This window comes from Pipistrellus kuhlii, unplaced genomic scaffold, assembly GCF_014108245.1.
Source record: "Pipistrellus kuhlii isolate mPipKuh1 unplaced genomic scaffold, mPipKuh1.p scaffold_m20_p_9, whole genome shotgun sequence".
NCBI lineage: Eukaryota > Metazoa > Chordata > Mammalia > Chiroptera > Vespertilionidae > Pipistrellus > Pipistrellus kuhlii.
This window is the reverse complement of record NW_023425595.1, coordinates 63702186-63728535: the sequence shown is the minus strand read 5'-3', so window position 1 is coordinate 63728535 and position 26350 is coordinate 63702186. Positions and strand designations below refer to the sequence as shown.

Genomic DNA, 26350 nt, shown 5'->3' with positions numbered 1-26350 from the left:
TGAGCAGCTGCTATGTGCCATGCCCTCTTGCAGGCACTGATGAACAAAATAAACAAGATGAACAAAATTAATAAGAATCCCTGCCTTCATGTGGCTTACTTTTTCAAGGGGAGATGAACAAAGTATATAGCATACCAGAACATGCTAAGTACCATAGAGAGAAAGTAAAGGATGGAGCGAAAAAAGTTTTGAGGATTAGATTTGAAATAGGATGAGCCTTTTGAAAAGGTATAAGTCAAGTGAGGCCTTGGGGTGGGAATATACATTAGTTTGCTTAAGGAGCAGCAAGGAGGCCATAGCTGAGGCTTAGTGAGTGAGGAGGGCAATATGAGATGAGGCCGTAGAGAGAACAGGAACAGATCACGCATAGCCTGCATAAGTGCTTGGCTTTCCTCTGAGTTAGATGGCAGCCATTGGAGAATCTGGAGCCGAGGACGATGTGATGTAAACTGTTCCCATTTTCTAAGGTCACTGACTGCTCTGTTGGGTAGTGGGTAATGAGCATGGGTCAGAGCAGGGAGCCCAGGACCAGTGAGGAGGCTATTGCACATGCTGTTGGGCGAACTGGGATGTAGTGGTTAAGGAGTGAGAAGTACTTGCTATGTGGGCTTTGCTTACAGAAGAGACGGGGTGATTGAGAGGAGTTAGAGGTGACTCCAGGGTTTATTCCTGAGCAGCTGAAATGATGGAGTTGCACTTATTCAACATAGGAATAGCTGTAGATGGAGCAAATTTGGGGTGTAAAATGAAGTGACCGGTTTGGGAATATTAAGTTTGGATGCCTGTTAGACATTCAGGTGGCATGTCAAAAAGGCAGTGGAGCCCAGCCCATGTTGCTCAGTGGTTGAGTATTGACCTTTGAACCGGGAGGTCACAGTTTGATTTCTAGTCAGAGCACATGTCCGGGTAGTGGGCTTGATCCCCAGTAAGGGGCATTTAGGAGGCAGCCAATTGATGATTCTCTCTCTCATCATTGTTGTTTGTATCTCTCTCTCTCCTTAAAATTAAAAAAAAAAGGCAGTGGAGATCCATATGTGTAGTTCAGGGGAAAGATCCACTGGAGATAGCTAGAACTTGGAATCATAAACCTGTAAATGGTATGTCAAGTTATTGGACTACTTAATTCTTCAAGGGGTTGATATAGAAAAGAGAAAAGGTTCAGTGACTAAACAAGCCAGCACTCCCAGTGATGGGAGGTCTGGGGAGATCAGGAGTGTCCAGGGAGGTCAGAGGAAGACCAAGAGAACCAGGAGAGTGGTACTGTGGAAGCCAAGGAGGCTTCCTCTTGCACACCCTCCACTGGGGATGTGCCCGCAACCAAGGTACATGCCCTTGCCCGGAATCGAACCTAGGACCTTTCAGTCCATAGGCCACATGTGTCAAACACAAGGCCCTCGGGCCAAATCCGTCCCGCCAGGCCTTGCAATGTGGCCCGCACCGCGCTGTCATCACTGCACTCCGCTGCGTTTCCATCACAATGACAGTTTATGACTGTTCAGTAAACCATTCAGCCCGCAATTTAGGCTGGATTTTAGATTTTGGCCCCTTCTCTGATTGAGTTCGACACCCCTACCATAGGCCGACGCTCTATCCACTGAGCCAAACCGGTCCCGGCCCTTTCTCATTCTTGATGGTGTCCTCTGAAGCACAAGGTTTGTGGGTTTTTAAAAATTTTGATGTCAAATCTACCTAGTTTTTTCTTTGGTTGTTTGTGCTTTGGCTGTCATCTCTAAGATGCCATTGCTTAATCCAATATCACAAAAAATTACAATGTTTTTTTCTAACAGTTTTACAATTTTAGCTGTTATCATGTGGTCATAAGGTCATTTTTTTAAATGGTGTGATGTAGGGGCTTAAAGTCATTCTTTTGTGTGTAAATATCCAGTTGTTCCAGTACCATTTGTTAAAAATATATTCTTTCTCTACTGAATTATCTTTGTACCTGTGATGAAAAGCAGTTGACCATAAATATGACATTTGTTTCTATTCCACTAAAATCTGTTTCCTTGATCTGTATTTTGTCTTTATGCCAGTAGTCCAAAATCTTAATGACTACAATTTTCTGGAGGTTTTTCCTTTTTAAATTAAATGTTCTTCAGTGTTCATGTATAGAAATTCATTTAACATTTGTATATTGATCTTTTGTCCAGCCACATTTTATTAATTGTAACTATTGTCTGTAGATTATTTTGGGTTTCTCTTGTAGGTGATCATTATCTATGACTTATGATAGCTTTCTTATTTTCCAATTCTCATATTTTAAAAAAATTCATTTTTTCTTATTACACTGACCAGAACTTTCAGAACCATAGTGAACAAAAGCCTTGATAGTTGGACATCTTTGTCTTAGTCTTGGTTTTAAAGGAAATGTGTTTGACATTTCACCATTAAGTGCAAAATGTGCTGTGGGCTTTTCATGGATGTTCTTTTTCAGCCCAAGAATATTCTTTCTACAATAGTTAGAGTTTTTATGCTTGAATGGAGGTTTAATGTTATCAATTACTTTTTCTGTATCTATTGAGATTATAATTTTCTTCCTTGAAATGCTAAGATAGTGAATTTTACTGGTCTCTTTTCTAATGTTAACTCAATGTTTCCTACAATGAACTCAACATGGTCTTAATATCGAATCCTTCTTTGTACATTAGCAGGATTCTCTTTGCTGATGTTTCGTTTAGGTTTTGTTGCATTGGTAAACATGTGTGAGTTGAAATATATCTAGGTGTGTTAATGCTTTTACTTTTTTTCCTGCAATTCACACAGAAGGGCAGTGTTTCCTGCATGTAGACTAATTGAAGTTCAATGTATCTTGCAGAAATAATAGACCTTACTCATGAGAATAAAGATGATCTTCAGGCTGCCATTGCTTTGAGTCTACTGGAGGCCCCCAAAATTCAAACTGATGGAAGAGATCTTAACAGGTAATTGATCTAAGTTACAATCTTTGCTCCCTACATTAGTGTGTAGGTCAAAGGCAATAGTTTTGTGAGTGCCACTTAAGAACTATTCTTCTAGGCTCCTTTAATTGCATCTAAATAAAATTTTTTAAGGAAAATTTACCAAATTTAGCTTACTTGCTCTGGTTCACTTTTGAAAAGCCAAATATGATAAGTGTCTTATTGCAGCCTGTGGTCTTTGGGTAGAAGCCTGCAAGTTATGTAGTTCATAATTGCTAATTCATGGGTGGGGGAGAGGGGCAATCTAGTGCAAGTATCCAATAAATATGTATGCCCTTTATACATATTTGTAAACTTTGAGGGTTATGTTGATTTTTAAAAATGAAATAATGATTCAATTACCCTGTATCAGAAGTGAACAGGGAATATTATATTTGAATTGGTACTAATTTGGTGACTGGCTGGAATTGTCCACAAAATTTCAGTTCCAGTAGTGGCCTGCCAGTTTCCAGATATGTTTATTCCCTGTACTGTCGAGTTGTTTCTTTCAGAGAAACACAGGGCCATGGTTTGGGTACTAGACAGTTTGGAGGCTATTATTTAAAATATATATATTTTATTGATTTTTTACAGAGAGGAAGGGTGTGAGATAGTTAGAAACATCAATGAGAGGGAAACATTGATCAGCTGCCTCCTGCACATCGCCTCCTGGGGATATGCCTGCAACCAAGTTATATGTCCTTGACCGGCATCAAACCTGAGACCTTTCAATCTGCAGGCTAACGCTCTATCCACTGAGCCAAACCGGTTTCGGCTAGAGGCTCTTATTTTTCAAAAATACATTTTTATTGATTTCACAAAGGGAGAGAGAGAGATAGAAACATCAATGATGCGATGGAATCATTGATTGGCTGCTTCCTGCACGTCCCATACTGGGAATTGAATCTGCAACCTGGGTATGTGCCCTGACCTGATTCATTGATTCATAGGTGGATGTTCAACCACTGAGCGATGCTGGCGAGGCCAGAGGCTCTTCCTGGTATCTTATAGCAGGGTGTCTCTCTTGCCTCTTTCAATGACACAGTTTGAGAGCTGAACTCTAAAACTTTTCCTATGCTATCAAAAGTCTCAACTCAGTTCCCTGAAGCACTTTGTTAGTAACAATCTCTGTTATAGAAGGATTAGCATCTCTATGTTTAAACCTTACTTTTTACTTATGTTATAATCTTATATTATAATTACTATATAGCCAGTGATTATCCAGCAAATAGTTTATCTGGCCTTTGTAAACTTTATGAAAGGTTACCAATATCCTCCATGTCGTATGTTGTTCTTTAACTTTTTCTTTTTCTGATGTGTGGTATATTGGCGCAATGCAGGATGCAAGAGGCAACCTCTGCAGAAAATAAACGCCCAAAGAGGAAACGCTGTGACGTCTGGGGAGAAAATCCCAATCCCAATACCTGGAGGCGAGTCGATGGTTGGCCAGTTGGGCTGAAAAATGTTGGCAATACATGTTGGTTTAGTGCTGTTATTCAGGTAGGATATTTTTAAGAGACAACTATGTAATTTTGAAACTATGTAATTTTGAAACAATATTGTAATTTATTAAACCAAAATGTGAGGAGTATAGCTTTAAAAAAAATGGAAACATATAAAACTGGAGAGTTTCCCTCACAGCATCATGTTTGGTTGCTTTCTTGTGTTCTGGATTCATATGCTCTGGTGTCTACATTGGGTAGTACTAAAAACAAGATGCTCTGTGGTTGTAAACATGTCGAGTCAGTGTTTTAGATCAGCATTCAGTGACTACTGTGTTGTAGCAGAGCAAGAGTTACTAAAGGAGAAGCCAGTTGTTGGAGGCTGTCATGCAGGCAGGCAGGATCTCTCCCCTGACTGCTGGCTTAGGGGAGCAGACCTAAGCCCTCAGTCATACATCCCCTGATGGGTCCTGGTCTGTGAGAGGGCGCAGGCTGAGCTGAGGGACACCCCTCCTCCCCCCTACCCCAGTGCATGAAATTTGTGCACTAGGTCTCTAATAATTACATAAAGGCAGTGTAAACAGGAAAACAGCAAGTAGAAGACCCAAGTTCAAAAACTTGGTTAATGAGTTGAGAAATAGGAAAAAGGCTAGAACTGAGTGATGGGAGAGATTATGACAGACAGTGATGAGGTCAGAAAGGTAGAGGTGGAGGTGGGGTGGGAGATGGGGTCATGATAAGGATTTAGGGCACATGTGTCAAACACAAGGCCCGCGGGCCAAATCCGTCCCGCCAGGCCTTGCAATGTGGCCCGCACCGCGCTGTCATCACTGCACTCCGCTGCGTTTCCATCACAATGACAGTTTATGACTGTTCAGTAAACCATTCGGCCCGCGATTTAGGCTGGATTTTAGATTTTGGCCCCTTCTCTGATTGAGTTCGACACCCCTAATTTAGGGAATATATATATGTGGAAAGTATTGGGAACGGAGCAGAGAAGTGATAGGATCCTACTTCCATTTCAAGAGGGCTACTGGAATCTATGTTGAGGACAGAATTTAGGAAGGTAGTGTAGAATTAAGGACATCAGTCAGTTCTTAGAGAGATTGAGACCCCCTGTATTCACACCCCCTCAGCCTTCGCTTCTGTTAGAGATATTGAAAAGAACTAGCAGGTAGAGGGGATAACAAGTACGGTTTCTGAGAGCATGAGAGGACAAAATATGGCACATACAGGGAGGGAATAGGAAAACGGCAAGAATAATGGGGAAAGAACAAGGAAGAAATGATGACTGAATATAAAGTTGACATAGTTTCTAATAGTCGATTTTCCCCCTGTGAAATAAGCAGTCCTTTTCTAAGACTGGGCGAAGGAATGATAGATTTTAAATGGAGTGAAAGTTTGAGTTGTTGCAGACAGTGAGCAACTGATTGGCAGCAGAATATAATAGTGCGGTGATATCAGTATATACTGTTTTTATCAGGACTTCTTAGCAGCGCTCTGAAACTGGAAAGTTAAATTCATTTAGGTTGGAGGATTTTATACATCTAGTGAAGACAAAAGCAATTTGAGAATTTAATGAAGGGAATCAAAGGTAGAAAGAGGGAAAAATGGAGACAGGAAGGAACTGATTGTTAGGGGGAAAGGGAAGAGGTCAGTTTGCTTGGTTCCTATGAAATCGAGGGACAAATGTCCTGTAGGTAGTTGAAAAGATAAGCCAGAAGACAGGTGTGCTTTAAGAGTGGGACTTTCTGCATTTGTCATTGGGCATCTTTTCAGGTGTTGGCATATCCCGGTGTGCTGTGCTGTGGGTGTAGAGATGGACTGGAGGAATATGTCACTAGAGAGACAAAGGGTCCCTGGGTTGAGTGGATGTTCAGCTACAATAGAATGTGTTCTCGCACATGTGCTGCGAGAACACATCCTTGTTGAATATTCCACCTCCTGTGTGTCTAGAATGTTCTGGGCCCTTGAGATGCGGGAGTGAACACAGCCAAAGCAGAACCCTGCCCTTATAGAATTAAGATGTAAATAAATTTATATAATATGTTAGACTGATGGGGGTGATAGAGAAAAGAGCAGGTTAATGAAGATTGCAATTGCTGCAGGAGAGGCTGGAGCTGGTTGCAGTGTAAATGGTGATGTTAAACTGAGGAGATGAGATTGGAGCAAATGCCAAGGGAGTGAGCCAGGCAGCTGTGGGGGAAGAATATTCCAGTTGGGGAAACCGCAGTTGAAGGCCTTGAGGTGAGAGTGTGTTCATGGGGTTGATGTGTGCACGGGACACCTTGGAGTCCCGAGCGGCAGGAGTGCGAGGAGCAGGAGGGGGAATCATCGGGATGAAATTGGAGAGGTAACTTGTCTTTCATTCTGAGTGAAGTGGGAGTCACTGAGGGTTCTGAGCAGAGGGATGGTGAACTCACCCGAGTTTCAAAGGCTCACTCTGGCTACTGTGAGAATGGATGGAATGGGCAAGAGCCGGTGAAGAGACCTATGGAGACTACTGCAGTCATTCGTGTGCGAGGTGATGGGTCTGGACCAGGCTGGTGGCCGTAGAAGTAGAGAAGAGGTTGGATTCCTGACTTATTCTGAGGGAGAGCTGACAGGAGGTCCCATGATTGAATGTTGACTAAGGTTACCTGGTAGGATGACAGGACTTAGGATTGTAAGAACTATTACCAGAGAATAGTCTTCAGTGAGTTGGGAGCTTAATTTTGGTCATTTTAGAAAGATGGAAGAACCTGCGAGGCAGGTGAATTGGTACAAGGGACGTTCTAGAGCACATGTGTCAAACACAAGGCCCGCGGGCCAAATCCGTCCCGCCAGGCCTTGCAATGTGGCCCGCACCGCGCTGTCATCACTGCACTCCGCTGCGTTTCCATCACAATGACAGTTTATGACTGTTCAGTAAACCATTTGGCCCACGATTTAGGCTGGATTTTAGATTTTGGCCCCTTCTCTGATTGAGTTCGACACCCCTATTCTAGAGGCAGGAAGGCTGTGTGCAGTGACCCAGGTGAGCAGTGATGGGAGTATGATCGCGGTCCTTGATTGGAGGAGGTGGTTGGATCCAGCAACCCTGGGGCTCAATCCAGGCACTTCTCTGTGTTGGATGTGGCTGGTTAAGAAAGAGAAAGGATTCCAATATGATTCTGAATTTCTAACTGGAGAAGGAGGATGTAATTAGTAGTACAAGGAATACAGAAGAAGCAGGTGTTGGGAAATGGGAGTGCCCTCTTGTGGTTTTTAAGGGCAGTGGTGTAAAGCCTGATTTTGGTGAAGGTGAGGAGATGTGATGTGACTGAAAATGTAAAGCCATTTTATCGTGGTAGAACCGAAGTCCTGGAAAAGGTTATGGGGTGGTGAGCAGAGCAGAAGTGAAACTGAGAGGAATGGAGGCGTGTGAGGGAGGCAGTCGAAGTGGAATGAAGGAGAAAGCAGAGGGCTGATACCCCCAGTCCAGCTGTGCTCCCACCCTAGCGGGTGAGTCCCACATAGACCTGCCATCAAGGGAGGGAAGAGGGCCTATTGTCCACCTAGGTTGCAGCTTCAGGAGTCCAGGGTGCGGACTGCAGGGCTTTTGTTTGAGGAGCGTGTTGGAATGAGGAGTAATAGTCACATGACAGATTTGGAAAACCTTATCTTTCAAAAGATATTCATAGTAGAAAAATGTATGATTTACAAAACAATGAAAAGAATCCTTTATCCCAACTCTGCCAGCCAGAGATATCTGCTGTTAAAAAATTTTTTAAATAAAACTATGGTGAATGAGAATGGAAAACACTGCTGTTCTCACTACTCAGCTTCAGAAATAATTGTTATGAATTTCTGTGCTATTGAGTCCCTGCTGTTCCCATCCTGTAAGCTCCTCCCTTCCCTCAAATATTGCCATATATGTATGAATCCTAAACAAACTATAGCATTACTTTATATATAACTAGAGGCCCAGAATTCAGTGGATTAGGGCCAGGCCTGTCAGGAAGAGGAGATGGCGGGAGGTTGACCAACCGCCCATCCCAATTGGCCCACCCTAATCGGGGGCCAGGCCAGCTAGGGGGAGGGGCTATGGGCAATTGGCTGGCGGGCCCTGCCCCCATTGAGGTGGTGAGGCCAATCTGGGATGGGGGAGGGGGGGAGTAAGAGGCTGTGGGCTGATGGGAGGAGCAGCTGGGGGAAGGGTGACGCCCCGCCCTCGATTGGGGTGGGAGAGGCCAGATCAGGGGTAGGGCCGGCTGTGGGGAGGGGCTGTGGGAGGTTGGCTGGCCGGCCCCACCCCCTAATCAGGCCGGTTCACTGGGTTTAGTGGGCATCATAGCGACTTGTTCTGGTCATTATGGCGTTGCAGTCGCTGGCTTTTTATATATATAGATTGTATTTAATATAAATGATATAACACTTTATTTTTCTGTAACTTCTGTTCACTCAAAATATGTCTGAGATTTATCCATGGTAATTCATGTAGCTCTTGATCATTTATTTTCACTGTGTGGCAGTCCATTTTTATGAAAACATTTTTTCTCCAAAAGTATTTTAATGATTACATAATAGTCTAGAGTATAAATGTATTACAGTTTAATCTGTTCCTCTTGTTAGCCATCAGGAAGTTTTTTTGTTGTTGTTGTTTTTTTCCTAAAAGAATTAGCATTCAGCTCAGTTTTTATACATAGCCATTATTATTTCCTTCAACATAATAGAAGTATAATTACTATGTAGACAGTTAAACATACTTTTAAGATAAAAGCAGTATTTTCTTGTTGCAGTTATTTTGAAAGAAAGGCCATCAACCCATTTCTCTCTTCATTTCAGTCTCTCTTTCAATTGCCTGCCTTTCGAAGACTTGTTCTCAGCTACAACCTGCCACAGAGTGTACTTGAAATTTGCCCCAGTAACACCGTAAGTTGCTGCTATTGAGGAATCTTCACTGTTTAGTTTTTTTCATCCCAAAAGCTTTTAATTTTTTGGCTGAAGCTGATAACTGTGATGCTCTTGATTTGTGCTAATATTGTTTTCACTTTCAAATGGCTTTTCCTTCTTTGTGACAAGAAATAAGGGTTTGCAAAAATGTAAAGTTAAGTAGGAACAAAATTGAAAAAACAGTTTCAAAGTGGTGAGTTACCTGCTGAGCTCAGCATGTGGAGATGCAGAGTCACTGTTCTGTTGTGGCAGTGAGCAGTGAGCTGCTTTAGTCACTCAGATTTGGTGACGCATAGGAGGCACCTAGTGCTGGAGGTCTGGACTCAGAAGAGGCTTTAGCCCTGGCTGGTGTGCTCAGTGTTTAGAGCATCGACCCTTGAGCCAAAGGGTCGAGGGTTCAATTCCTGGTCAAGGGCAAGTATCTGGGTTACAAGTTCAAGCCTGGGCCCTAGTCAGGATGGGTGCAGGAAACAACCTATTGATGTTTCTCTTTCTCCCCTTCCTGCCTCCCTTCCACTCTCTAAAAATCAATGGGGAAAAAAAATACCCTTGGGTGAGGATTAGCAAAGAAGACAAAAAGGATGAAGCCTCTTGCCAGTGATCTGACCCTTCCCAGGATTTCACCTGGGTGACAGATTTCCTGACAGGAGGGAGGCCGGCAGCTTCAAAAAGCAATTACACTATTGACACTATTAACTCCCTTGCTACTATATAGACATCTTTCAGTTGAGAGTAATCCCTCATAGAGACCTTTCAGGGTACCTGTAGCATAGTTTGAGACCTGACCCTGGTCTCCATCTAGGTAAATATAAATGTAAGGAGCGATCATTGACAACTTTTCTCTTTATATGTTGTAATTTTCCAAGAGGTTGTAAGAGTACACATTGCTGTGTTTTCTACAGGAAAGGAGAAATGTCATGTTTATGCAAGAGCTTCAGTATTTGTTTGCTCTGATGATGGGATCAAATCGCAAATTTGTAGACCCTTCGGCAGCCCTCGATCTCTTAAAGGGAGCATTCCGATCACCTGAGGAACAGCAGGTACGAGGTTTTCCCTCAAACTCTGTGGAGTTTGAAATCATGCCTAACATTACTGTAATGTTTATTTTGACTGTGTAATAAACTATGAACATGAGTAAGCAGGACTGTGGGTGCCTACCTTTGCCCTTTGTAATGTCTGAGGAACAGGTGGTAAAAAGTGTGTGTTGTCTGGGGGAGGCTGGCAGTTGTAAGAGGAAGTAGTAGTAGAAATAACAATTATAAAGAGGCTGTTGAAGGAGGAGGAGATTGGAAAATAGCTCAGTGAGTGCTAGCAAGAGTCACTGAGAAAAAGTCCTTTGTCTACACATTTGCTAGGTGTAGACCATCTCACCCTGAGTTCAGCAACTCTGAGCAATCTTCTAGATGTTAGTAACTTCTTTTCTCTGCCTCCTATTAGGAAACAAAGCTCTCATTATTAGTGCAGCTTCTTCCTCATAAAATTATTTTTTTTCTCTCTAAAAGTCCTACAGTTCTGCAATATCTCAAAACATTTTACAAAAGTTTTCTTTCTTTCTCATAAATTCTAAAGGACTACAGTGTGTTCTTTAGGCCTTTGTAGAAAGTCCTAACTGGAAGATTTAGTTTGTTTGTTACAAAAAGAGGTGGCTGAAGTGGCAGCGTTCCAGTTTCCTGCTAGCCACAACTCAGAGGCTGCCTGGTGTGCCTTCTGTTGCACCTTTGGTAGCTGGTCCCAGAGTTCCAAGTATCTTCTTGATAGGTGGCCCTAAAATAGAAATCTTTGCATAGTAATAGAACCTTAGTGATTGGTGGGATAAAAGCAAATGTTTGTTTTCCTAAGTATAGTGTGGGGTCTAACTCTTATGCAATTTGTTATCTTTCTTATAGCAAGATGTGAGTGAATTCACACACAAGCTTCTGGATTGGCTGGAGGATGCATTCCAGCTCACTGTTAATGCTAAGTGAGTGTCACCGATCCCTTTGTACATTCTTCCTGCTCACATTGGTCCAGTGAGAATTATGATAAAGGGGAACAATACTCATCTTAAGTAGAAATTGCTGGTTTTGCCCAACTGGCATGGCTCAATGGTTGATTGTCAAACCATGAACTAGGAGGTCATGGTTCGATTCCCATTCAGTCACAGGTCCAGATTGCAGGCTCAATCCCCACTAGGGGACGTGTGGGAGGCAGTCGATCAATGATTCTATCTCATCATTGATGTTTTTATTTCCCTCTTTCTTCCTCTGAAATCAATAGGAAAGAAAAGAAAAGAAATTGCTGTTTTTTTCCAAACCTCATGGGGTAGTCACTCATATTTGTCATTGTGCATCCCCATTGCCTTTGGCTTTTCTCTTTGAGGATATAGATAAGCGTATTAACCCACAATTTTTTTACTAAAAGGGCCATAATTATTAACTTCGTTACAGCCATAGCCTATGCTGTAAAATGTGTTAAAAGGTTAAATCGTAGATGTGAACATGGTGGGGTAATATAAATCATTAAATCTGATCTAAGACAACTGGTGTAATCTCTGTAGATCAATGGTTCTCAACCTGTGTGTTGTAACCCCTTTGGGGATCGAACAACCCTTTTACAGGGGTCGCCTAAGACCATCGGAAAACACAGGTATTATTTACATTACGATTCATAACAGTAGCAACATTACAGTTATGAAGTAGCATCGAAAATAATTTTATGGTTGGGGGTCGCCACAACGTGAGGAAGTGTATTAAAGGGTCACGGCATAGGAAGGTTGAGAACCACCAGTGTAGACTGATAGAGAACAGCTTTTAGTCATGTCAATCATCAGCAGAAGTGAAATTCAGGGCAAAGATACAAGTATCACTCACCCAATATAGATGCTGAGGAATTTGTTTTCTAAATTGTCATAACTTTGGGTAGAAGAAATGTATATCATAAAACAGCTTTGCAAATGGAAACATACATAGTTAACAATTTAAGGTAGGCTTGTACATATAAACTAAAGTTGACCTTAGAACAACATGGGTTTGAACTGTGCAGATCCATATATACATGAATTTTTTTCAATGTTTATATTAGAAAACATTTTTGGAGATTTGTGACAATTTGAAAAAGCTTGAGATGAACCATATAGCCTAGATATATATTTTTTAAAAATCAAGAAAAAGGTATGTCATGAATGTGGAAAATAGTGTATTATTTTCTTTTATAATTTTCTTAACATTTTCTTTTTTTTAGCTTATTTTATTATGAAGATACAGTATATAATACATAATTCACAAATATGTGTTAATCAGCTGTTTATATTACTGGTAATGCTTAAAGTCCACAGTAGGTTATAAGTAGTTAAGTTTTAGGAAAGTCAAAATTATACATGGATTTTCAACTTTGTCCCTAACATCCTCATTGTTCAAGGGTCACTGTATTTTCATTGACTATCATGCCACTGGGAAAACATTTTCTATTTATTTGCAGAACTACACAAGAAGGTTCATTCTCATCTGTGTACTACTTTTATGCCCTGTATACTTTGGAGAGCTATATCTATCTCTTATATATGTATCGAATGTATACAGATACATGTATAAGGCTTTCAGGCCTTATAGTCCTTGTGCTTTCAGATTTTAGCATATACTTGTCCAGTGAATGAGTGGACTGAAATAATCTATTACTTATTTTAGACCATACCTGGCTGTTTGTTTAAATGAAATGTAGTGTTTTTGCTTTTGAATGATGGTTGGGTTTAGTGTAGTGCTTATCTGATCCAAATGATACCAAGTTGTCTCTTTTTTTTAAAAGCAGCAATCCCAAGAACAAATCTGAAAATCCAATGGTGCAGCTATTCTATGGTACTTTCCTCACTGAAGGGGTTCGTGAAGGTAAATTCTCTTGCTGTAACTGTTAATGCTGTGACCAAATTTGTATTACTGTGACAATTTGGGGAGGCAATGTAGGGAAAAGGCTTGGGAATCAGACAAATGCAGGTCTGAATGTTGGTTCTGACTCTTAGAAGTTGTGTAATTGTGGACAAATTATGTGAGGTCCTGGGTCCTCGGTCTCTATAAGATGGGCCCAGTCAGGTAGTTCTGTTGGTTAGAACGTCATCTCCATATACCAAGGATGTGGGTTTGACCCCTAGTCAGGGCATATAGAAGAATCAACAAATGAATGCATAAATAAGTAGAACAACAAATTGATATCTTTCTCTCTTTTTCATCAATCAATAAAAAATGTAAAAAGATGGTCCTGATCATTATCTCAGAGTTGTTATATTATGTTGTGTAATATTTGCACTACCCAAATCTAGTATTAATTTCAGATACACAGTGATGTTACTTAATTTTCTGTTGTTGTTTCCAATGTAATATCTAATCTCAAAAGGTTTTATTGTGTTAGACTGTCAGAAATGTTTGTCTACTATAGAAGCTACATGTTGGCCACATGAGGTTTTTTTCTTTTTTTCAACTATAGAGCATTTTAAACACATAGAAATAGACCAATATAAAAACCTCCATGAACTCAGCAACCATTAGCCTATGGCCAATCATTCTCCATGTAACCCTTGTCTATTCTTACCCCTCTGACATTCTTCTTAAAACAATCCAATATTATTATCACACCAAAAAAAATAGCATTTCTTACATCAAATATCTAGTCAGAATTCAAATTGTTGACTTGTATAGTTATATATGGAGGCAGAGTTTTTATTTTTAGTTTCTCTTAATTAGGATCGAATGTGGTGAGTTTATGTTTGGTTGATGTCCTTTAAGTCTCTTTTCATAATCTGTAGATTCTTCAATCTATTTTCTTTGAAATGTTATATGGTGTTTTGTTTTGTTTTTAAGAAAGCAGGCTGTTTGTTCTCTAGTATTTGTATTTCCCACACTCTGAAATTTTGCTGCTTGAATATCCATGATATAAATTGATAGTTGGATCTAGAGTTTGACTGGATTCAGGTAAGGCTTTTTTCTCCTCCCCAAAATATATTTTTGTTTATTTCAGAGCGGGAGAGAGGGAAAGAAACATCAATGATGAGAGAGAATCATTGGTTGGCTGCCTCCTGCACTTCCCCTACTAGAGATGGAGCCCACAACCTGGGCATGTGCCCTGCCTGGGAATGGAACCGTGACCTCCTAGTTCATAGGTCGATGTTCAACAACTGAGCTATACCAGCTGGGCTGGGTAAGGCTGTTTTAGTCAAGACAAACTCAAAGGTCGTGAGACAGTCTCGATCAGGAGGCATTTACTGTCTGCTTGCATTTCTTTTTGCAGTGTTAGCCAATGATCTGGGCCTGGATCCACCGGTTCATTAGCGGTTGCCACACAGGCTTAAATGCACTACAGATCACTTCTCAGGATGTTGCTGAATTAAGAAGACATGGTCTCTGGTACCAGAAAAAAGGGGCTTTAGATCTCGCTGTGGTAGTGATATCTTTTAAAAATCATTCTGTTTCTTTGTCTAGGAAAACCCTTTTGTAACAATGAGACCTTCGGCCAGTATCCCCTTCAGGTAAATGGCTATCACAACTTAGACGAATGTTTGGAAGGGGCCATGGTGGAAGGTGACATTGATCTGCTTCCTTCTGATCATTCAGTGAAGTACGGACAAGAGGTGAGTTGGGTATTTTATTTGGTGCGCCAACCACAAAACCAGTTAAATAGGACTGAGCTTTTAGGCCAGTCATTTTCCCATCACATAGCTTTACATGTAACAGAACTTAAACTTGTCTGAGATCTCTCATGAGTTGATATGAGTTGGTGAGTCTTACTCTTGGATAAATTCTTTACTGAAAGTGTGAATTTGGAGTCTGAGTTACTCACATAAAGGTTGAATGCTGCTTCTGATATTTCAAGTGTGATCAAGTTTCTCTCTTTCTGTTGAAGCCTACCTGTACCTGAGTAGGGAGAGCGCACTGCCTCCATATTTTCGGAGGGTAAAAGTACAGTGATTAACTCCTATGGTATGCCATTTAGAATATTTTCCCTATTATAGTATTTACTGTTTTTCATTGTAACTTCTGCCTTTACTTTAAATTTTTTTTACATTTTGCATTTATTTATTTTTGTGGGTTGGAAAGAAATGGGGACATTAAAGGGAGAACAAGGGTAATTAATATCTCAAGACTTCAGCTGGGTTAAGAATTGCATTTGCATTTATAGTAGCATTATTGTCAGTACCACACAGCTTGGATTATTCTCTTATCATCATCCATTTTGAGACAAAATTATGGCTTATATGATGAGTCCAACTCAATGCTTACTATAGGAGGAAGAAAAGCTTTCTTGAGTTAAAATAGGTAGCATAGCATGGGCCTTGTCAAAATGCATTAGCGGTAGGGCAGGGCTGGGACCTGGAGAGAGTAACTGCTTCCCCTAGCTTTTCAAGGAAGGTTCTGATTCCTGATTATGAGGAGCTTCATGGAGCTGATGGTGTGCTTACAAAAGAGGGGATGCTCACCAGTTACTTAGCCCTCTGGAGACCTTTATTCAAGGATGGGAACACTTTATATATAGATAAAAGAAAATCATTATGCTTGTTTGGATTTAGCCCCGCGGTAGTCAGACAGGCTATCTGGGTTCACCTTGGCCCGACGAGGGCCTGTGAAGGGAACTGCTGTTTGTACTTTTGGTAAAGTGAATATTTTAAAGCTGTCATACAGACCTCTGGCCTGTAGGTGAATTGAACAGAAAGGCCTTTCCTGGTCTAGTTTTTCCTCATCTATGACCAGTGACAGTTAAGATTGTTTTTAAAAGTCAGGGCTTTCTTTTCTTGAAACTCAAGGTAACATTATTGGTTCATATATCTGGGTCCCTTAGGAGGCATCTGTAAATTGTTGGAATTGAGAGATTTTCTCAGGAACTTGAGAACTCATAATCATGAGGCTACTTCAAGTTTCCTTTTTAGACAGAAAGGGGATTCAAGTTATGGTTAATAGACTACAAATAAATAATGCATTATATATGCATACATATTAGTCTTTTTAGCTGATTCATGGAGATAGTTGTCCCCTTACTTATATGCTGCTTAGATTATAATTTCTAATTCTTTGGTTAGGCTGCCATTCAGGTTTTGAATCTATTTTGAGTACTGATAACTTAGTGAATAAATTGCATAGGTGCTTGTGCATTCACATATTTAAGGGTGGTTATTTCTGAGGATGATAGTTGAGCTGGAGTATTGAGGAATGTTTAACCATACTTTCAATGAGAGCATGATTCTAAGTGGTCATTTCCTTTAGGATTTGAGATTAAACATGAGCTCTAGAATGAGTTTGATTTGAATATAAATTCTATACCAAAAATACAGAGTTATGAGGGATATTTTAAATCTGACTATTGCCATTTCCTGAAAATAACTTATTTCTCTCACATTTCTACTCCTGACATAGTGTTGGTTTACAAAACTACCTCCAGTGTTAACCTTTGAACTCTCAAGATTTGAGTTCAATCAGTCCCTTGGTCAGCCAGAGAAAATTCATAATAAGCTGGAGTTTCCTCAGATCATTTATATGGACAGGTGAGTTCTGTGATTGATTATCTTAAGATTGATTGTCTCATTATGTGATTTTTATCTCAATTTGTTTATGTGATGTATCATGTTTATTGATTTGTGGATGTTGTGCCATTCTTGCATCCCTGGAATAAATTCCACTTGGTCATTGTGTATGTTCTTTCTAATGTAATGCTGGATCTGATTTGCTAGGATTTTGTTGAGGATTTTAACATCTATGTTCACCAGAGATGTTGGCATGTAATTCTTTTGTAGTGTCTTTATCTGGTTTTGGGATTAAGGTAATGCTGGCTTTGTAGAAAGAGTTTGGAAATGCTCCTTCTTCTTGAATTTTTTTGGAATAGTCTGAGGAAGATGGACCTGGGCTTTTGTTTGCTGGAAGTTTTCTGATTATTGCTTTAATTTCCTCCATAGTTATCGATTGGCCTATTCAGATTTTTTTATTCTTCCTGGTTGAGTATTGGAAGGTTGTATTTTTTCTAGGAAAATGTTAATTTCTTCTAGGTTGACCAGTTTATTGGAATAGAGTTGCTCACAGTATTTTTTTTACGATTCATTGTATTTCTGTGGGGTCTGTTGTATCGATCCCTCTAGAATTATGAAGTGGCCTTTCTTGTCTCTTGTTATGTTCTTCACTTTGAGGTCTATTTTGTTAGAAGTATTGATACCCCAGTTCTTTTTTTTTTTTGTTTTTGTTTTTTGTTTTTTTATTGTTTCTATTTGACTGATATTTTTCCATCCCTTCACTTTCAGTCTGTGTTAGTCCCTTGTTCTGAGATGGGTCTCCTGTAGACATCATATATATGGGTCATGTTTTCTTATTCAGTCACATCTTTTGATTGGAGCATTTAATCCATATATGTTTAATATTATTATTTATAGGTACTTGTTTGTAGCCATTTCTGTTCTTTATGCCTGTATTCCTTCCTCCCTTTCTATTTCTTCTTTTTACAGCATTCCCTTTAGCATTTCTTGCATTGTTGGCTTGGTGTAATGATAAACTCCCTTAGCCTTTTTTGTCTGCAAAACTCTTGATTTCCTCTTCAATTTTGAATGATAATTTTGCTGGATAGAGTATTCTTGGATTCAGTCCTTTGCTTTGCATCACTTTGTGTACTTCATTCCATTTCCTTCTGTCTTGATGTGTTTCTGTTGAGAAATCATTTGATAATCTGATGGGGATTCTTTGTAGGTAACTCTCTGTCTCTCTCTTGCAGCCTTTAAGATAATCTCTTTGTCAACATTTGCCATTGCAATTCTGATATGTACTGGTGTGTGTCTTTTGGGGATTCATCTTGCTTGGGACTCTACTTGTGTGACTTTTTTTCTTCCCCATATTAGATAAGTTTTCTGTCATTATTTCTTCAAATAGATTATATAATCCTTGCTATTGTTCTTTTACTACTGGCACCCCTATTATATGTATGTTACTTCATTTCATGTTGTCCCAAGCTCCCTTAGGCTCTTCTGCTTTTTAATAATTTTTTCCAGTTGGTATTCAGATTGGGCTTGTTTCTCTACCTTATCTTCTAACTCACTAATTCAGTCCTCCACTTCTTCCAGTCTACTGTTGAAACCTTCCATAGCGTTTTTTTATTGTAGCTAGGTCACTTTGATTTCTTCCTGATTTTTGCATAGGTTGTTGATTTTCTTGTCCATCCAGTATATGAACTGTATGACCATTACTCTGAATTCTTTTTCTGTCATATTGCATGTCTCTGTTTTACTTATTTCCTTTCTTGACGAATCCTCTTTTTCTTTTCTCTGGGGATTGTTTCATTGTCTCCCCATTCTAAGTATCACCAGAAGGTCCAAATCCAAGTTGTGGGGGCTCCAGCTGTGTGTAGTAGGAGCGTCATGCCACCCGAGTGTCACTAAAGAGCTCCAACACCAAGATGTGTGGCTGCTGTGGGTCAGTGGGAGCCATGCACGCCAAGAATCAGAGTCACCTGCTCTCAGTGCGGCCTCATGCACGCACCTAGAATCAGTGTCCCCATATGTGCTGCGCTGAGAAAGAGTCTCATAACATGCTCCAGGAATCAGAGTCCCCATTTTTGTGCGCTGAGAATCGAGTATCAGAGTCTGTCACTCGGTGTGGCCTTGCATAAAAAATCAGGGTTTCTGTGCACACATGCACCAGGAATTGGAGTCACTGGCATTCAGAGAGTACACACTAAGAATCAGTGTTCCCGTGCACCCGTGATGAGAAACAGAATTCCCACATGTGCGCGCCAAGAGTCAAGTCACTGTTGCTCAGTGTGACCTCTAGCGTAGAGAATCGGGGTCCCCGGTCTGCTTGGAGGCCGGGTTGCACAGCCTGCCTGTGTCACGGGAGGCTTGCTCGTGCGCTGTAGGAAATAGACTCCCTGTATGTGTGAGCCCAGAGTCAAGTCGGGTAGCACAGTCGCCCTGTGTTTACGGGAGGCCTGCAACATGCTGCAGGAAACAGACTACACATGCGAGCACACGCCCAGAGTTAAAGTCAGGTAGCACAGCCACCTTGTGTCAGCAGGAGGCCTGCTAGTGCAGCGTGGGTCTAGCAGGTTCCGCAGCAGTGGGCTGGCGGGGAGGGGTTTCTATGGCTCACAGAAATCTGCAGCCAGGATGTCTGGAGTCTTGGTGTCCATGAGGCTGCTGCTGTGGTGGCAGGTCTTGGTCCCAAGTGGCTGTAGGATTCTGGTTTGCATCTGAGGACAGACTGGGTGGTGGTTAGGCTAGACCTTAATTGCTAGCAGTTTTGCCCTTCAAGATGGCATGGTTTCTGTGCAAGTGTTGGCCGCCCTGGAGTGTTTGCAGTGGCAGCACGGTTTTGCAGTCTAACACTTCCTGGTCCAGCAGCCCCCCCAAACCCTGCAGGATCTAACTGTTCCTAGCTAACACACACACACACACACACACACACACACACACACACACACACCACACATGTCCACACACTCCTCTATCACTTCCTCACTCTTTCACACACTCTCCCTCCCTGCCTTCTTGCCGGTTGCCATCTTTTCGGTCTTCTAACTCTTTTCTAACGTGGCTGTACAATTCTGCATTTCTACCAGCTCCATTTGCTTCAAATCCTACCAATGTGTGAAATTATTGTTAGCCATTATAGTGGGTTTGTAAGGATATCTTATTACTTAAAATTTATATTTCTTTGATAACTAATGATGTTGAGCATCTTTTTGTGTAATTCATGGTTATTTTTGTATTTTCTTTTGTGAAATGTCTATTCAAACCTTTTGTTCATTTCCTTAACTATGTTGTTGTGTTCATACTGAGTTCTAAGGGTTTTTTAAAATACATTTTAGATTCAAATCCATCCGCTGTCTCTTCCATTTAATTCCAGTGTTTTTTAGAAGAGCAGGAATTTTAGTTTTAATGAAGAATAATGTATCAGTTTTTCTTTTATAGTTAGTGCTTTTTATGTACTAATTAAGAAATCTTTGCCAAACCAAAGGTCACAAAGATTTTCTTTTTTTTCCCTTTCTGAAAAATTTGTAATTTTAAATCTTAAATTTATGCCTATGAGTCTTTTGGAATTTACATTTTTATATAGTATGAGATAAAGGTTTTTGGTGTTTTGTTTTTTTAATAAGAGGGAAAAGATGGCATGTGGGTGTCCAATTATTCTAGCACCATTTGTTGAAAAGATACTCCTTTCCCTCATTAAATTATCTTGATACTCTGTTAGAATTAATTAAATTTACATTTGTGGGTCTATTTCTGGAGTCTGTGTTCTTTCTGTTGCCTAATCTTCTGTCAGGGCTACATTGTCTCGATTACTGTGGTTTTATTATAAATCTTGACCTCAGTATAAGTTCTCTAACTTTGTTTTTCTTTTTTCAAATTGTTTTGTTTATCCTGGTAACTTTGCATTTCTTTATTTTTCCTTTTAATTTTTATTGTTGAAAGTTTTACATAGGCCCTCTTTTTCCTCCCATTAATCTCTTCCAGCCTGCTCCCATTCTCACCCTCTCTCCCAAGCCCTCACCACCCATTGTCTGTGTCCACAGGTTATGCATCCTTTGCATTTCTATATAAACATTAGAATCAGCTTGTTAGTGATTGGGATTTTGATTGAGATTGTATTGAATCTATAGATCAATTTGGGGAAATTGACTTAACGATTCTTAGTTCTTCAATCCATGAGCATAGTACAGCTCCATTTATTTAATTTTTTTGTGAATTTCTTCAACATTGTTTAATAATTCTTAGTGTATAGGTCTTGCACATATCTAATTCTTTATTTCTAAATTCATGTTTAATTTTATTATAATTGTATGTTTTTTACCTCATTGCCTCCAGGCTACGCCCCCAGAGACTACTGCTTTCAGTAGTCTTAACATTAGTGTTTAGCCATTAAGTGTGATTCTAACTATGTGTTTTCATAGATGTCCTTTGTCTAATTGAGGAAGTTTCCTTGTGTCCCTAGTTTGCTGAGATTTTGTGTTATTAATGTTCTTAAAATATAAGATGATTTTGGGCTTATTTGCTTAGATACATGTACAGAAGCAAAGAGCTTATTCGAAGTAAGAGAGAAAGTATTCGAAAGTTGAAGGAGGAAGTGAAAGTCCTGCAGCAAAAACTGGAAAGGTAAGTTATGGACACCTCTGTACTTATAAATGTAGGAGTAGAACATTAAAATCAGATAACTTGTTTATTTTTAAAAACCAGAGGCCCAGTGCACGAATTTGTGCACACTTGGGGTCCCTTGGCCTGGTGGCATTTGGGGCTTTCTCATCCAGTCCCAATCAGGGCTGGCTGGCTGGCTGGGGGAAGGGACTGCAGGAGTTTGGCCAGCCACAGGAGGTTGGTTGTGGGGGCACACTAATCACCTGGGGGCAGCTTCTGCATCGAGCCTCTGCCCTCTGGTGGTCAGTGCACATCATAGCAACCGGTCATTTGGTTCACCAGTCGTAATGGTCACTTGGGCTTTTATATAGATAGATAGATTAATTCAGAGTTTAAGTATTAACTAGCATATTTTATAAAATAATATATTTTTTCCCCCTAAGGATGAAGCAGTTTTCAAGATGGGCAAACAGTAGTCCCAAGGGACTTAAGTGACCCTGAGCCACACAGTTATTAGCAGTGTATTTAGAGGACCCACATTCTGATTTTATAGCCCTTTCCTTTTCCTCTGTCCTTGCCGTCTTTTTCATAAACACGAGAGAGGTAATGTCATAGTGCTACTCTCCCATTGTCTTGGGAAAACAGTTTCTGAATGTCCGGGAAGGTAAAAACAAAAAACAATTCTACTCTACCTAGAGTAGGGCTAATTGATTAAAAGGGCTAATATTTCTGACACGTACAAAGTCCTTTGTCTTATAGAGGATTCAGTCCCTTTTCTTTGTTTACATTATTTTTGTGGAATAACTCCTATGACTTCCTAAGGGGGAGTCAATGTAATTTCTTTCTAGTCTAGATAGAGCCCATTGATTTACCATTTTGGAAAGAATCTCATACAATGTTATGGCTTTCCCCCCTTTATCTGCTTATAATTTTGCTGCTATCATCATACCATCTCTACCCACTCTATTGTTAGGTCATTAATTTTCCTGAGAGGCAACACTGCATATCCTCTAATGTAGTTGACTTTGATTGCTCTATACATATTTTTCACTAGTGTTTTCATTTTATAATGTCCTTCTAAATATAGAAACAGACAATTTTCCTTCTTTCTAGTTCTATACCCCTTACTTTCCCCTACCTCTCACTTTATTCAGAGAAGAAAAATGTAAAGTGACTCTATCCTTTGTAAATAGAATCCCAGAACTACAGTTTACCTGTATCTATTGGTCAATTTAATTATTGTACCATTTAAACTTTGTCTACTATAGTGAACTATAAAATTCATTAAAGTAAAATTTTTTAATGACTCTAACATATGATAGTAATGGCAGAATATTGGGTATTATTAAAATAATTTATTATTTTGGTTACATATTTCATGTATTTATTATTTACTAATTCCAAAGAAATCTTTAATAATTTATGCCTGGCCTATGCTGTTTTTGAGTGTATAAATAATAGGGTACTTAGACTCCGCAAAAAAGAAAAAAAAAGATTTGCTTGTTTTCTTAAACTCTGACCTTTATCAATATTTACTTACCATTTCCAGCTTTCTTTCATTTTTTCCTAATAATTGCCAACTGGTTGATCTATAGGGCAGCATTTTTTTCATATTTGAGTACTTGTAATATCTCTATTTTCCTTTAAGAAACAAGCATTTAATTTTTATGTCCAGAGCCTAAATGTGATATGATATCAAGAGAAAACATAACTGGCATGACTGTGGTTAGGAGCCCATTTGTTATATTTTCTGCCAGGTATAAAAGTTTAGATTGTTATGAATTTTTACTTTCGTAATTAGAGATTTTTGCCCTACAGATTATTTGAATAATGTGTTAAATATTGTGTAGTGTTTAGAAATAGCCTTTCCATCAACTCTTCACACCACAACAGATCTTTTGTTAGCAAGCCTCAAAATATAAGACAGACATAGCCAATAGAGTACCATTGTCTTTGCCTCTTAGGTATGTGAGATATGGCTCGGGCCCAGTTCGGTTCTCACTCCCCGACATGTTGAAATACGTTATTGAATTTGCTAGTACAAAACCTGCCTCAGAAAGCTCTACGTCTCAGAGTGACACAAGCATGACATCACCACTTTCTCCAGTGCATTGCCCAGCGTCTGACCTGACATCCAAGGAAAGGTAATGAAAAAGCTTTGTGTGTGTGTGTGTGTGTGTGTGTGTGTGTGTGTGTGTGTATTTGGTTTATTTGTACCATGCACCTTCTTTCTATCTGATTAATACCCCATATGAGCTTGAGGTCTTGAGCTCTTTGTCTTAAAGGGAAGGATTTTGCCAACTGTCCCTTGAGAGAATGTTCCTAAATGAGAAAATGTTCCATAGGAGGGATGGGGTTATTCAGAGCTTCCTGAACTGTCTTGGAATATGTTCATTTTGTACCAGGGCTGCCTTGTTTTGGGCTAGCTGCCAACGATCTTTCTAAGAGGAAACTTCAGCACTGCTCTTCCAAACATCTTATTCTTGCTGCTGAAAATATGCATGACTAAATAAACATTAAGGAAAGAGATTTGCTCATAAATAGGAAACTAACACATGAAAAGACTGGCTTGCAGTTGAAGAGCACAGCCTAGAGGGGCTTATCTAAGGAAGGAACAGGGAGATCAAAGCTCAGGAGCCCTCTGATTCTGCTCTGGCCCAGCCACATGCAACAACCTTTGTAACCTGGAGGAACCATTAGGGTCAGCTCGGATTAAACTTGATGTGTGCCTTCACTGTTAAAACACTAGAACTGCTTAAAAAGATTAGATTTTTTTTGTTGTTGTTCATTTGTTTTAAATATTTTTTGATTTCAGAGTAGAAGGAAGAGGGAGGGAGAGATATAAACATAAATGAGGAGAGAGAATTATTGATTGGTTGCCTCCTGCAGGCCCCACAATGGGAATCAAGCCACAACCCGGGCATGTAACCTGACCGGTAATGGAAGCGTGACCTCCTGGTTCATAGGTCTGTGCTCCACCACTGAGCCACATCAGTCAGGCTAGATTTTTTTTTAAAGAAAGATCAGGTTTTTACTGCAAGATCATTCAAACACCACTCAGCAGCAGTTCTTCAGTACATTGCAAGCACTTCTCAGATCCAGGGCCCCACACCATAGTTTATTGCATAAAATGACATCTTAAAAGTAGTGTGGCCATTGTTTAGGTACACGTCCTCTTTCCATTAAAAGCATCAGCCCTTTTGGTGATGCTTTTAATGGAAAGCATCACCTGTATCCCTCATGGGTTCAGTCTACCAATATCCATGGTCTGGCTTATGGCAGTGTCCTCCTAATTGGTCTCTCCCACCCTGTAGTCCTTCAACATGTGAGCCAGGATGACTCCCCATTTAAAATAGGTCTGATCATGTCCCTCTTCCTAGAACCTTAGAGGGGCCGCTGTCTTCCTCATCACAAAAGTCAGCTCTAATGCTGGCATTCTCAGGGGAGAGAGGGCAGGGATGAGGTGGACTGAAGTGAGCGTCTCCAGGGCCTCACCCCTGCCATCTCCTGGAGCACTTTCTGGAATATAGACTATACTCACAGGTCAAAGAAACAGGCCAGGTTCCGGCGGCACTGCCCACCCCAGGCCAGGCTCCTGCCCACTCAGGAATCTGGGGCAGTTCAGGCTCTGATGAGGTTGTGTTTGCGGTGGAGCAGTAACGCCATTGTGTATGTATGTGGCAGGTAAGATGGGGATAAGGAATTATCCTTGATTTTCTTTCACACCACACATCAAATCCATCAGCAAATCCTGTTGGCATGTCCAGGATCTTTCACTTCTCACCACCTGTATCCCTCATGGGTTCAGTCCACCAATATCCATGGTCTGGCTTATGGCAGTGTCCTCCTAATTGGTCTCTCCCACCCTGTAGTCCTTCAACATGTGAGCCAGGATGACTCTTCATTTAAAAATAGGTCTGATCATGTCACTCCTCCTAGAACCTTAGAGGGGCTGCTGTCTTCCTCAGCACAAAAGTCAGTGCCCTTTCTGTGGCCCACAGGCCCTCCATCACTCTGACCTCATTTCTGGCTGCCTCCTCTCAGTTCTTCTGGTCTCTGCTACTTCCTGGATGCGTCAAATATGTTCCCATGGCAGGGTCTTTGCATTTTGTCTTCCTGCTTGAACCACAGAGCTCGCTTGTGGCTTCCTCTCTCACATTAGATATTTCCTGGTTTGTGGGACTCCCTTGGCCATCCTGTATGAAGCAGTACACTCCCCAATGTAGCACTCCCAGATTTATTGTTCTCTGTAGTAGTTAGGATCACCTCTCATGCCATATTTTACTCTTTAATAGAAGTCCCTTGAAGCCAGGGACTTTGCTTCCTGCTGTGTCCCTAGCACCTGGCACAGCACAGGTGCTCAAACAAATATTTGCTGAATGAGTGGGTGCCTATGTACCACACACTGCACAATGCTGCTGCTCCTGGGCATCTGCCACCAACCAGGAGATCCTAAGGACACACAGTTCTGTCTCCTAGCCTGGACCAGCCTTGGGGATTCCAAACCATTGTAAAGGGTCTGCCTCCTTCTCCTCAGGGATCCTGACGACCAGGCACAAAGCACACCTTCCCCAGTATAATTACCACCATTCCATGAGCTGACAGAAACACCTGAAAGGAGCCAGCATGGGGTCCAGGCCTCTGTCCGTGCTCCCAGGCCAGAATTCCGGACTGGGTCACTGCAAACAGAAAAGGAGAGGAAGAGACTGGTTTTGGGGGGCACACTTTTTGTTTGTTTGAAAGAAGAAGCCATTCATGAGGATTACAGACAAATTACATGATGGTTGTTTAACCTGTTCTGGATTTCCCCAGGTGGGGGATGGGGTTGAGATCAAGCTGGCTTCATTGCAAGTAGCACACGGCAGACACTAAACAAACAGCTGATAAGTGCACTATTTGAGATAGGGGCCTTGGGAAGGAGCACTCAGGCTTTCAATAGACAGGGCTTGCTCTGGGCCACAGACAGAATCAAGAGTTCTGTATAAAAAGGTTTATGG

At 40.7% G+C, this 26350-nt stretch overlaps 1 protein-coding gene across 12 annotated transcripts in view; it reads left to right on the top strand.

Annotated features, from left to right (window-relative positions):
- The window catches only part of USP28 (ubiquitin specific peptidase 28), a 66651-nt gene that overhangs the window by 18311 nt on the left and 21990 nt on the right, over positions 1-26350 (top strand). For 6 of the 12 annotated variants that reach the window (XM_036426844.2, XM_036426842.2, XM_036426846.2 and 3 more), the window contains exons 4-13: positions 2816-2921; positions 4277-4436; positions 9185-9271; positions 10195-10332; positions 11179-11252; positions 13073-13152; positions 14737-14885; positions 16663-16790; positions 21279-21374; positions 23318-23497. In XM_036426844.2, coding sequence (XP_036282737.1) covers positions 2816-2921; positions 4277-4436; positions 9185-9271; positions 10195-10332; positions 11179-11252; positions 13073-13152; positions 14737-14885; positions 16663-16790; positions 21279-21374; positions 23318-23497 — 1198 coding nt within the window. Of the gene's footprint in view, positions 1-2756; positions 2922-4276; positions 4437-9184; positions 9272-10194; positions 10333-11178; positions 11253-13072; positions 13153-14736; positions 14886-15157; positions 15235-16662; positions 16791-21278; positions 21375-23317; positions 23498-26350 lie in introns of those variants that run through there. The other 6 variants (XM_036426847.2, XM_036426843.2, XM_036426850.2 and 3 more) reach the window with 4 other exon arrangements.